The sequence below is a fragment of the Xenopus laevis genome, chromosome 6S, assembly GCF_017654675.1.
Source record: "Xenopus laevis strain J_2021 chromosome 6S, Xenopus_laevis_v10.1, whole genome shotgun sequence".
Classification (NCBI taxonomy): Eukaryota; Metazoa; Chordata; class Amphibia; order Anura; family Pipidae; genus Xenopus; species Xenopus laevis.
The window spans coordinates 8979823-8993599 of NC_054382.1; the positions used below are offsets into that span (position 1 = coordinate 8979823).

Genomic DNA, 13777 nt, shown 5'->3' on the forward strand with positions numbered 1-13777 from the left:
CCGCTTTCCTTTCACCTCATTTCCCCCCAAGATGTGTAATTTACTAACGATCGTATCAAGAGCCACAAATTGTCCCTGGCAACATCTGTATTATGCGCTGAGCAGCTACTGATCCCTATTAATGGCTAATCATTTATTTTTAATGATGCTACAGGCGTAATTCTGTGTTCTGATATGGGATTGCTGGAGTTAGGAATTGTATTTGGGTTGGGGTTGGTTTCAGCAACTATAGCTGTGATCATTTCTTTAGGTTGGGGGGAGGGGCTTGTGTATGTGCCCCTTTATGTAAATAGTGGCCCCTGCAAGGTCTGTTAAGGGCAGAGACAGACGAGAAGATTAGGGGAGATTTAGTCGCCTGGCGACAAATCGCCTTTTCTTCGGGCGACTAATCTCCCCCACCTGCCTCTTCACCAGCTAGAATCTAAGTCGCCAGCGGGATGGCACTCGGAGCGCTTCGTATATCGTTCGTATATAGAATTTAATTAAAAGTAGGGAGGGGTGTGTGTATGGGGCTGGGTTTTCATTTTGTCTTTTTTCAACCCAATTTAACTATGTAACTAACTATGTAACTATGTTTTCCTCATGAGGGAACTTCGGGAAACGAAACGTTCCGAGTGCCATCCGCCGGCGATTAAGATTAGTCGCCCGAAGATCTTGATCTACTAGAAAATCATTTAATCTTTAAATAACCCAATAGGCTGCTTTTGCCTCCAATAAGGATTACTTATATCTTAGTTGGGATCAAGCTCCTGATTTATTATCAAAGAGCAAAAGAAAATCATTTTTAAACATTTGGATTATTTGCATAAAATGGAGTCTATAGGAGACAGCCTTTCCGTAATTTGGAGCTTTATGGATAATGGGTTCCTGGAAAATGGATTCAATATCTGTACTGGTACTTTATTTAGACTCACCTCTGTGGCAGCTACTTCTGCAACAATATTTGGGATATCCGAAGATGCTTTAACTATTTCCTTGCCACAGACTCTATGTAACGCATATCTCACGCACTGTCCTGTTTTCTGTGGGGCAGTCCCTATTTTTGCTTGACAAAGGGGTACGCCCCGAAACGTTGCATCCACAAATAAACGAGCAAGGGTTTCCCTGCTAGAAATATCATGTTGTGCCGGTGATTTTCTACTTCTCTGTCTGTTGTGGAGGCTCCAATACCTCCTTCATCGAGCACCAGGTTTCGCAAAATTCGGGCGGCTAGGGTGTGCGAGGTGACTCTTCTTGTTTTCGCAGTCCCTATTTTGACAACTCACCCGCAGTCCCAGATTTTTTATTGAAAAGTCCTGAGTTCCTCTTTGATTTCCTGCAATGACGCAAGAAAAAGATAGAAAATTTCTGAAGTCATAGGAACTGCCCCCTGCCAAGCAACTAATACTGCTCAATGCACCATAACATTTCTGTTTGGAATTGATTAATATTGCATTTAGTTAATGTTTATTAACCTTTTGCTTTACTTAACTGAGCTTCAGCGAAAGCAAAACACAGAGGTACAGAGTATCAATAATATGGTACAAAATAAAGTTTTGTGAGTTTTTGGCTATATTTTTTCGTATGCCAGAGCAATGATGCCACTAGCATTGTATTTCATCAGCCGAGTCAGTAAATGACCAGCTAGTGAAAAGTATTAGAAATTTACCAGCAATGTAAAAGTATAATTACCCATTCCCCTATTTCCAGCCCATGATCTGCCATTTCTGGTCCCTGTGATGTCACTGTCCCACCCTATGACATCACTAATCCATCCCCTCCCCCCTGCAGGCTCATAAAGTGCCACCCTAACTCCAAGGTGATACTTAATATCCTCAGTTTACCAGTGTCGGAAAAGAGGATCTCCCAGTAGGATGAGACCTAGGAGAATCCCAGTAACCCAGGCCATTATAAAGATCTATACCATTTAGCACTAGAGGCACGGGATCTGTTATCTGGTGACCCAATATCCAGAAAGCTCCAAATCATGGGAAGGCCATCTGACATAGACTCCATTGTAAACAAATAATGAGAAATATTAAAGAAATATTTTCTGTAATAATAAAACAATACAGGCACGGGATCCATTATCAGGAAACCCATTATCCAGAAAAGTCTTATTTACAGGAAGGCCGTCTTCATTTTATTTTAATAAATCAAATTTTTAAAAATGATCTCCCTTTTCCCTGTAATAATAAAACAGTAACTTGTACTTGCTCCCAACTAAGATATAATTAATCCTTATTGGAAGCAAAAGCAGCCTATTGGGTTTATTTAATGATTAAATGATTTTACAGTAGATTTAAGGTATGGAGATCCAAATTATGGAAAGATCCCTTATCTGGAAAACCCCAGGTCCCATACCTGTGCCTTGAATGTGAGCCAAACTAAGATGTAATTAATCCTTATTGGAGTTAAATCAATACGATTGGGTTTAATCGATGTTTAAATTATTTTTTAAAGTAGACTAAAGGTATGGAGAACAAATTACAGAATGACCCATTATCTGGAAAACCCCAGGTCTTGAGCATTCTGGATACCAGGTCCCATACCTGTATCTCAGGGGCAGAACGACCAGGGCCTCCCTAATTTAATCTCCTGATCACGAATTTATTCAACATCAAAGTCAATCAGAACACAGGCACGTTGTCAGCCGTAGAGGAACCAACCAATGGAGGGGGGTCTACAACAGTTACTAACTCGAAAACATCAGATGACAAATAAAGCATGTGATGTTATGAGTCAGGAGAACCCAACAATTTTGTGTTTTTAGCAGAAGCCAAATGTTATAGAACACTGTTTGCCCAGGAAAAGCATGAAGTCTGTCTGTGCTGGGTCACTGAATATTTATATTGCTATGGAGGAGATTCTGCATATGCCCTTCAAAGCAACCAATCAGCATTAAGCTTCTGATAAATTGATGCCGACATTCGCTTTAAGCAATGAAACATTAAAACAAGCAGATATTCAGGGGCTTTATAGGAAAGATGAGCATGAAATGCTCATTATAATATGAAATGTAATTCCACAATCAGATTGTCAGACTGCCGGTTACACTGAACGCTAATTCTAACGATAATCTATTCATCATCGACCTACCGGTATCTCTCTCTCTCTCTCTCTCTCTCTCTCTCTCTCTCTCTCTCTCTCTCTCTCTCTCTCTCTCTATATATATATATCTCTATCTAGAGAGATCCCATACAACTATAGCAGCATAGGTATTCCCTGTACTAAGCACAATTCAGCAGGAACAGTCCCTAAGTTTGCTCATAGTCTGTACAGAGAGATCCCATAAAACTATGGCAGCATAGGTATTCCCTGTACTAAGCACAATTCAGCAGGAACAGCCCCTAAGTTTGCTCATAGTCTGTACAGAGAGATCCCATAAAACTATGGCAGCATAGGTATTCCCCTGTTCTAAGCACAATTCAGCAAGAACAGTCCACTAAATTTGCTCATTACCTGTACAGAGAGATCCCATAAAACTATGGCAGCATAGGTATTCCCTGTACTAAGCACAATTCAGCAGGAACAGTCCCTAAGTTTACTCATAGTCTGTACAAAGAGATCCCATAAAACTATGGCAGCATAGGTATTCCCTGTACTAAGCACAATTCAGCAGGAACAGCCCCCTAAGTTTGCTCATAGTCTGTACAGAGAGATCCCATAAAACTATGGCAGCATAGGTATTCCCTGTACTAAGCACAATTCAGCAGGAACAGTCCCTAAATTTGGTGGGCATTCTGAATATGAAATTATTCTTCAATAATCTCTGTGACAAGGGCCACAACTTTAGGGCCCTGCACTGACTTGTGTCCTTGATTTATCTTCTTTTCAGGATATGATTGTGGCAAAGTGCAAACTTCCCTGAACTCTACAGCAATTCCAGTAGTAGGACCTCATGCAGAAATCTCCACTGAGCCTATTTATGCAGGACATTTCCAATACGTGGGGCAGACAAATAGGGGTGGAGCTATGGCTGATGAGGGTGGAGTTAGGGGAGCTATGGCTGTGGCCATAGTAGGTTTAGCTACTCTCTCTGTATAGACTATAATGGCTTAGCTCTGGGCTAGTGGGATTCTAGGCGTCTGTTATGTACACTATTAAATCAGACTTTGCATCTGTCCACATTCCAATTGCTGTTTATCTCCCAGCACCACAAAACTGTGCCTTCACCTCTTCTAACAATAGACCTTTGTCTCAAAAAGCCTCACATCTCAGCTCATCAAACAGAACATGATGACAGGATTGAAATACATGACTGAGCTGCTGAAAGCGCTAACTGGGATACAATGTAATTAAATAGTAATGGAAGAGCCTTTATGAGTTTAGCTCCACAATGCGGCAACTGCTCTGTGCGTCTTATTAAATCAAGCTTCATCTTTCGGGCGCCCAAGACAATTTAGAAGAAGACAGAGCATTTCATTGAGTTAGTTATTCCTTAGTACCATACTCATCAGTTTTGCCATGCCATGAGCTATTGGCATAGCACTTCCTTTGCTGAAAATAATACCCATCTGAACTGTCTTACACTTCCTTTACTCCTGATCTTGATGATTTTTTAAGCTTGGTTTTCTAAAAACACAAGGCCGAAGGCCGAGTGCTTTTATACAGGTCATGGAACGCCGAGGTAATTTCTAATATCCTTATATCTTACAAGAGGGGGTACTTTATTTATTATAATACACAAGATTCAAAGAGTCATGTGACATCATGGGTAAAGAAGAATTTACCGGCACTCGGGACTTAGTGCAAGCGGGCCAAGCCCTGTGTGTTTATTTGCAGAGTAACGTTTCTGGGGCACGCCCCTTCGTCAGGCTTTTTTCTTTTGGACATTTCATGTGACATCATGACATCAATACTCACCTTTTATAACTGATGACATCACTACTCACCGTTTATAAGGATATAATTTACAAGATATTCATGGCTTTTGTGTATTATATATATATATATATATAATACACAAAAGCTATGAATATCTTGTAATAATTAGTTCTGATGTCATCAGTTATAAACGGTGAGTTCTGATGATGTCATTGCTGTCACATGACCAGGGCCGCCATCAGGGGGGGACAAGTGTACCGGGCCTGAAGGGGGGCCCGGCAGTGCTGCATTTTTGATAGAGCCGGCCCCCCTTACGAGCGCCCGAGCCGTGCGGTTGTAGAATGCAGAAGTGCCGAAAAGCCAAACAGCCGAAGTCCCGAAGTGGCGAAAAGACCCGAAGTCACGAAAACAGTCGAAGCCGAAGTCCCGAAGTGGCGAAAAGACCCGAAGTCACGAAAGGAGCCGAAATTAAAGTCCTGAAGTGGCGAAAAGACCCAAAGTCACAAAAGGAGGCAAAGTTGAAGTCCTGAAGCCTTCGATTCTACTGAACACCAGTTTGTGTTTTTTTTTTAATCCACTGGCCACCAATGTATTATTTTAATATTCTATAGGCCCCTGCCACCAATGTTTTTTTATTTTCTTTAGAAAAAAATTTCTACTTGTAAGGGGGGCCCTGGCACCAATTTATTTTTTGAAAAAAAATTTTTGGGGCCCCAATTTTTTTTTTGTAACTTATAAGGGGGGCCCTGGCACCATTTTTTAAAAAAAAAAAAAAAACATTTTTTTTTTACATTTTTTTGGGGGCCCCAATTTTTTTTAACTTATAAGGGGGGCCCTGACCTTCAATAGCTTTTTAGAACTTGTGTGTGGGGGGGGGGGTTACTTGTTTAGGAGCTGATGTCTGAGTGGTCTTTTAACTGTGATGTGGAGTGGGCGGGATATGGGGTGGGGCTTGGGCGTGACGGCCCCAAAAATTTTGTTGTACGGGGACCCGTGATTTCTAATGGCGGCCCTGCACATGACTCACTGAAACTTGTATATTATAATAAATAAAGTACCCCCAGTTGCAAAATATGAGGATATTAGAAGTTACCTCGGAGTTCCATGACCTGTATAAAAACACTGCCCTTCGGCCTTGTACTTTTATGAGACTCCGAGGTAACTTATAATATCCTTATCATTTACAAGAGGGGGTACTTTATTCAATATATATACTGTATATATATATATATATATTTGCTATTTATTTGCAAACTCCCAAGTTGCAGGGTACAACAAACTGTTGCTCTCTTCTCTATTCATGTATACGATTATTGTCAAAAATGATTCGCAGTGTTGCCATAGTAACAGAGATTTAGCAATCGCTAGTTTCTTCTGCTGTATATGTTTTGCATTGAGAGATACACAATTGCGGTACAAAGTGTTCTAGAAGCCATAAATGCTCTGTACTCCCGGGGCTGTCAAACTGCTTCAAACGTGAACAAAGCTGGGGGGGAAACCAGGGGAGGGGGGGCTGGTGTGTGTGTCAGTGTCTTCTGCTTTTTTAATGTTTATCAAAATCAATTATCAACTCTACCGCTGTTACTTCACTTGTACTACACTTGTACCATCCATGTGTTGCAAGAATTTGTGTTTGGTCAGTGCAGTTTACTCGATTTGCAGCAGGAGCTGTGCTGTCCTGCTGCAAATATTATTTCATCCATAAAAAAAAGCAGCTTTCAACCCTTCTGTTCTTCTGAGGGTCTTGGCCGCTTCCCAGTGAAGTACTTGTAACGTTGGCCTTGAATCGTCTCTGGCATCAGACTGGAATGAAGGACGCTACACCTCCATTACGGATTGGCATTCCCTTTCCAGGAATTCCCTGGCACCCAGACAATAGCAGAACCGCAACAAGCGATGAAGCAGCTCCCTACAACACATTTGTCCCTGTAGCTGGATTTAAAGGACCACATAGTCCTTTTGGGGAACCAGTTCCCAGAATTCTTATCAAGTCAAGGGAGGGTAGATGTAGTTCTGATGACTGTAACTTTAATATTTCTGATATCACAATCTCATTAATTAGGAAAAAATAATTTATTTGTAGGTGGTTTCAATCCCCTTTTAACTCCATTATCCGGAAACCCGTTATGCAGAAAGCTCTGAATTACGGTCACCCATAGGCTCCATGTTATGCAAGTAATCCACATTTTTAAAAATGATTTCTTTTTTCGCTGCAATAATAAAACAGTAGCCTTTACCTGATCCCAACTAAGATATAATTAATCCTTATTGGAAAAGGGCAACAAAGTTTGGGAGTTTTACTTTGAAAGCAGCAAGTAAGTTGCAGGTAAAACTTAGTCCCTGTGTAAAACGTATAATTAAGCTATTGAATTCTTAATGAATCAGATGAAAATTGAGCGTAGGACTGGCCAGATATGGGATGACTTTGACGTAGTTGTTCAGCTTAAATATATTGCAATATATGGACAAACAATCCCTGTTTAGTAGCAGTATGCACAAAATGTCTCAATGTCTTAAAGGGATACTGTCATGGGAAGAATTCTGCACTGAAATCCATTTCTCAAAAGAGCAAACAGATTTTTTTATATTCAATTTTGAAATCTGACATGGGGCTAGACATTTTGTCAATTTCCCAGCTGCCCCTGGTCATGTGACTTGTGCCTGCACTTTAGGAGAGAAATGCTTTCTGGCAGGCTGCTGTTTTTCCTTCTCAATGTAACTGAATGTGTCTCAGTGGGACATGGGTTTTTACTATTGAGTGTTGTTCTTAGATCTACCAGGCAGCTGTTATCTTGTGTTAGGGAGCTGCTATCTGGTTACCTTCCCATTGTTCTTTTGTTTGGCTGCTGGGGGGGGGAAAAGGGAGGGGGTGATATCACTCCAACTTGCAGTACAGCAGTAAAGAGTGATTGAAGTTTATCAGAGCACAAGTCACATGACTTGGGGCAGCTGGGAAATAGACAATATGTATAGCCCCATGTCAGATTTCAAAATTGAATATAAAAAAATCTGTTTGCTCTTTTGAGAAATGGATTTCAGTGCAGAATTCTGCTGGAGCAGCACTATTAACTGATTCATTTTGGAAAAAAAATTTTTTCCCATGACAGTATCCCTTTAAATATATGAATAATGGGTTGAGTGCAAAGGATCTCTGATTTTTGTGTAATCCTTATTGGAAGCAGAACCAGCCTATTGGGTTTATTTAATATTTACATGATTTTCTAGTAGACAGAAAGATCCCTTATCCGGATAACCCCAGGTTTTAAGCATTCTGGATAACAGGTCCCATACCGACAGCGAATTTTGGTATTATGCATTTGTTATTATTTAATATTTGTTTGTTTTACAATAGTTTTTCTTCATCATGAATCACCAATTATAAATGCCCCAAGGCAGAGAGCCCTCTATTGAGAACAGCTCCGGCTCTGCCGTATGTAGGAATAATCAGCCGTCTGAATGCGGCCGTCATCCTCAGTGTTTGCAGAAAATGATTTCATGGTCATTAAACCCTTCTGTTTACTAAACACTGAGTATAAAAGGAGCCTTTTACTACCGGAATGGCAATTTGTAGCTGCACACAGGTATGTAGGTTTTAGCACCTGCCAAAACACAGACTGTCCCCATTGCAACACACACAGCACTTGTACTTGCTCAAAGTATTTGTTGCACAATTACAGGGAGATAACGCCAGATTGAAAGCATTTGGGTTTGTTCCAGGGAAGGTTTGGAGGAATTACAGAAAATGAACAACAACAGAAAATAAGAAAGGAATGTCAAGTTTGGGGCTGCAAAAGACAATTCAATGCTAATAAAATTACCTGAATTATGATTATTTCAATAATATGTGATTTGTGTTTAATGCACAGGGAACATATATACTAACATATTGTACTAACGGTAGTCTTTATAACTACATTCAACTTTCTATCCTTATCCACTGTCACATTTCTCTTGCATCAGAATTCAGTGAAGAACAGTATTGCCTTTTGGGGAGTATTCGTGCTCATACAATGTATTACTATCTCCCTACTATACCTGCCACACTCCCTTCCCAGAGACTATTATCCACTGTTACTATAGGCACTATCTCTCCCTACTATACCTGCTATCCCACAGTCACACTCCCTTCCCAGAGACTATTATCCACTGTTACTATAGGCACCATCTCTCCCTACTATACCTGCTATCCCACAGTCACACTCCCTTCCCAGAGACTATTATCCACTGTTACTATAGGTACCATCTCTCCCTACTATACCTGCTATCCCACAGTCACACTCCCTTCCCAGAGACTATTATCCACTGTTACTATAGGCTCCATCTCTCCCTACTATACCTGCTATCCCACAGTCACACTCCCTTCCCAGAGACTATTATCCACTGTTACTATAGACACCATCTCTCCTACTATACCTGCTATCCACAGTCACACTCCCTTCCAGAGACTATTATCCCCATTGTTACTATAGCTCTATCACTAGTCCCTCCCTTCCAGAAGACTATTTCCGCACTGTTACTATAGGCCCCCCTACTATACTGCTATCACCACCAGTCACCACTCCCTTCCCAGAGACTATTATCCCACTGTTACTATAGGACACCATCTCTCCCTTACTATAACCTTGCTATCCCAGCATCACACTCCCCTTCCCCAGAGACCATTATCCACTGTTACTATAGGCACCAATCTTCTCCCTACTATACCTGCTATTCCCACCAGTCCACACTTTCCCTTCCCAGAGGACTATTATCCACTGTTTACTATAGGACAACCATCTCTCCCTACTATACCTGCTATCCCACAGTCCACACTCCCTTCCCAGAGACCTATTATCCCATTGTTACTATAAGACCACCATCTCTCCTACTATACCTCGCTATCCACAGTCACACTCGCCTTCCCAGAGACTATTATTCACTGTTACTATAGGCACCATCTCTCCCTACTATACCTGCTATACCACAGTCACACTCCCTTCCCAGAGACTATTATCCCACTGTTACTATAGGCACCATCTCTCCCTACTATACCTGCTATCCCACAGTCACACTCCCTTCCCAGAGACTATTATCCTACTGTTACTATAGGCTTACTTTACTACAGGTGTTGCTGAGTGAAATACAGCTTTGGCATATGGGGGAAGCTCAGAAAGCCAACTAAACATTATACCAGTCTATGGCAAAGTCTTTTCCATGTGATGACATGTGATTACAAGTATGGCAGCCCCAAACATATACTTTACAAAAACAGCAAAGGTGGAAAAGAAAAGTATATAGAATTTTCCCTATAAAGCTTTATCCTTTAAGTTCCAAACAAGGTTATGGTGTCCAGATATATTGCTCTAAGGCTGCTGTCAATCACATCTAAACATAAACCAAGTATTTGAGCCCTATAGCTTATCCTCGGCCAGGAAATCCTGTGTTTCTACATATAAACACTATCAGCCATCATTGCTCAAAAGAGGAGCCCACACTGAATAGCTGTAAGGCAAGAGCCCCCTCCGGAGGCCAATAATAGTAGCATCCTTACTCACTGCCGAATGAACCATCTCACAAGCATGAGAATAAGGAAAATAATTGATAGCACTCTGTATACCTAAAGGGGAAGTATTGTAGGAAAATATATGAAAGAGAAATGATTCTAGTTTTGTATTGAATTGCTAAACTACACCTCCCAGCATGCTCTGTGACAGCCACCAGCTGTGAGTTGTAGTTTGTTCTGCCCCTGCACAGCGACCACAACAATAACACACTGGCTAATGTCTACATTTTGGTGAACTCCCTTCTCTGCCCTCAGGATGATAGAAGCATCGCTGACATAACAACATCAGAGCATTATTTCCTGCTTGAGGCTTCTGTGGGTGTGTTATTTGTTTTTTAAAGGAGAGGGGTGCAGCGCTAGGCCACAATGTGCTCCAGTGTCTATGGGTCCAGCAGCATAGAGGCTTGGCCGGGGTCATTGGACAGCAAGGGGTTAAAGGGGAAGCTATCTGTGCAAGGGAGCCTTTATTTAGAAGTCTATTTAGGGGGCAGAGGGTCCATTTCTGGCCTGTAAATAGGGAAATCGCTCATGCATACAGCACCTATCTCATCTGGAAACCAAATATTATTACTGGGCTGTCGGTGAAGACAAAACAACTCATAAAACTCCAGTGGAACTGCCACACTGTAAAGGATTATGGGTTTGTTCACACGCCGGCTGATATTTCCACCTATAAATCATCCCGGGCAGGGAGAGTGGACCTTGTACTAATGCCAGTTTCAGGGGCTGCCCCAAAATACGTGACATTTTATTAAAATTATAAAACTGACTATGCTTAAAGGGGGTTGTTCCCCTTTAAGTTAACTTTTAGTATGTTATAAAATGGCAAATTCTAAGCCACTTTTCAATTGGTCTTCATTATTTATTTGCTATAGTTTTATAATGATTTGCCCTTTTCTTCTCACTCTTTCCAACTTTCGAATGGGGGTCACTGACCCCATCTTAAAAACAAAACAAATGCTCTGTAAGGCTACAGAATTATTGTTATTGCTACTTTTTATTACTCATCTTTCTATTCTGGCCTCTCCTATTCATATTCCAGTCCCTCATTTAAATCAATGCACGGTTGCTAGGGTATTTTGGACCCTAGCAACCAGACTGCTGAAATTGCAAATTGGAGAGCTGCTGAATAAAAAGCTAAATAACTCTGTGTGAAGATAGAAAAGAAAGTTAAAACAAATAGGCGAGGAAACGATTTTTTAAAAAGAAGATGAAAAAATAAAAAACAAATAATATAAAATGAAAACCAAATTGTCTCAGAATATCACTCTCGACATCATACTAAAAGTTCATTTAAAAGTGAACAACCCCTTTAAAGGGGAGGTTGGTAGGATGCAGCCCATGACATTGCAATATGTGCTGTGGGTTTTTCTCAAGGCCTTGGTTGCTAGGTCCATGGAACATAGTAACCATGTTTATGTGTGACTGGCAGAAGCAATATTAAGCAATAAGGATCTAGCCTCCCAGGAGATATGCTCTCTAGTTGCTAGGGGTCCGTGATCATAACAACCATAGAGCAAAACACGTTTAACAGTGCTAAGAATATTTCCCTCTTTCTCTGTACTATATCTTTATGGGTTTGTCTATCACACTGGCCATGATAAACTGCAACTCCCAGTATCCTCAGCAGTCTGTGTAGTTGTAGTACTGCCAAACCTGCAGAGGTCCAGCTAATCAGTCTTTGCATCTCAGTGTAAAGAGGACAATTTTCTCTATGGCTGGTCTTCAAAACCCACTATTGGCTGGCTAGGGATTATGGGGTTTTTAGTGCACCAGCCCAAAAAACAGGCATATAACATATATAAAAGTGCAATAACTATGAGAAACCCTCAGCCCAAGCCAGATTTGCCGTGTACCATAGTTGATGGGATGCAGATCAGCTATAGAATCAGACAGATGTGTGACAGTTGCACAGGACACACACAGGTGTGACACCCTCCCATCAGCTACTTACAGGGATGTGGACTCTCAGCATCTTCTTCTTCTGGCTGGAGGGCTTCCTGGGCAGATCCTTTTTCTTCTTGGTGTCCATGACTGTACTTCCCATGCTCCGAACTCCTCCACCAGCAGCACAAGCCTTAAACAAAAACTTGTAGGACACCCTCCCCACCACCAAAATACTAGCGGTGACACACGCTAAAAAAAACAAAAATAGGTGGATGTGCCCAGTTGGTTGGGTGACTTGTGTCCGACCCTCAAAGTGATCCCCAGGCTTCAGAGAGGTCCCATAGGCACCGTGAGCAACATGTTGGCTGCTCCACACCCCTGGGCTGAGAATTTAAATGTCCCTCTGCTGAGAATTTAAATGTCCCTCTGCTGAGAATTTAAATGTCCCTCTGCTGAGAATTTAAATGTCCTCTCTGCTGTAGGGTAGGAGAGAGCCCTGCTGGGGGATCAGCGTGCAGCCTGATAATCAGCTCAGGAGTCTGTGTGCAAATCCCACACATACACACTCTCACACAGACACAGACACTCTCACACACACTCACACAAGAGAGGGCAGCAGCAGAGCTGTCTCTCTGACAGAGGGGTGGAGCCTGCGCTCTCACTAAAGCAGCCAAACAGGAAGCACATTGCAAGTCAGGCTAACGCAATGGGCAAGCGCTGGAATGTGCATTTAGGAGATCACAGGGAATGTGTATTCATAGGGAGCAGACTGAATGCCGACTGCTGCATGAATACCAGCCCTGCTGCACAGATTATATACAGGGGGCGTAACTATAGAGGAAGCAGACCCTGCGGCTGCAGGGGGCCCCGGGAGGTATAGGGGCCCCATGAGGTCATAATTCATATACAAAATTAAATAAATAAAAGGTAAAACTGGTCAAAAGGAAGGTTAATAATCTGCTGTGGGACCCAGTTATATCTAGTTCCGCCACTGATTATATATTTATAACATATACCAGCAATCAGACCAACTGCAAGAAGAGCTTCCCTAACACCCCGGGTGGGCGCTGCCTTGCGCTCCTTTAATCTGCCCCATGTTAATATCTGACTGTCACCAGTTGCGCAATGACTTTTTGCAAAGCTTTTCAGCGCAATACAGCATTTGTACCAGTAGGTGTCGCTGCTGTAGTGGTTTCCCAGCCCAACCCTTGCTCTGACGCCTTCAGCCCCTGATACAGGGAAACCCTTTTAAAATAAAAAATAACACAGTGGTATAAAGGTGATAGATTTATTCATACCTCCCAACATTTTGGAAGTAAAAAGAGGGACAAAAAATCTTTTTGACCACACCCTTTTCTGTGGCCACACCCCTAATTACCATGTTTGTTTTACAAAATTTGGCAGGTTATGAAAGTTTGAAAATATTTCTCCTTATCTAAACTGTGTTTTTGTGTCTCGAAATTGTTACAAAGTATCTTATTTGCACCTGTTAGCTGTTCTGGGCTCTCTGCTAAAAGCCAATTAAGTGAGAAACTTTGTTTC

General features: G+C 41.6%; 1 protein-coding gene across 1 annotated transcript in view; it reads right to left on the minus strand.

Moving 5' to 3' along the window:
• The window catches only part of prkag2.S (protein kinase, AMP-activated, gamma 2 non-catalytic subunit S homeolog), a 156107-nt gene extending 143282 nt beyond the window's left edge, over positions 1-12825 (minus strand). Inside the window, 1 exon segment of the mRNA NM_001090026.1 lies at positions 12303-12825. Within this exon segment, the coding sequence (NP_001083495.1) occupies positions 12303-12395 (93 nt within the window). The 5' untranslated portion in view covers positions 12396-12825.
• Positions 12826-13777: the final 952 nt, after the last annotated feature.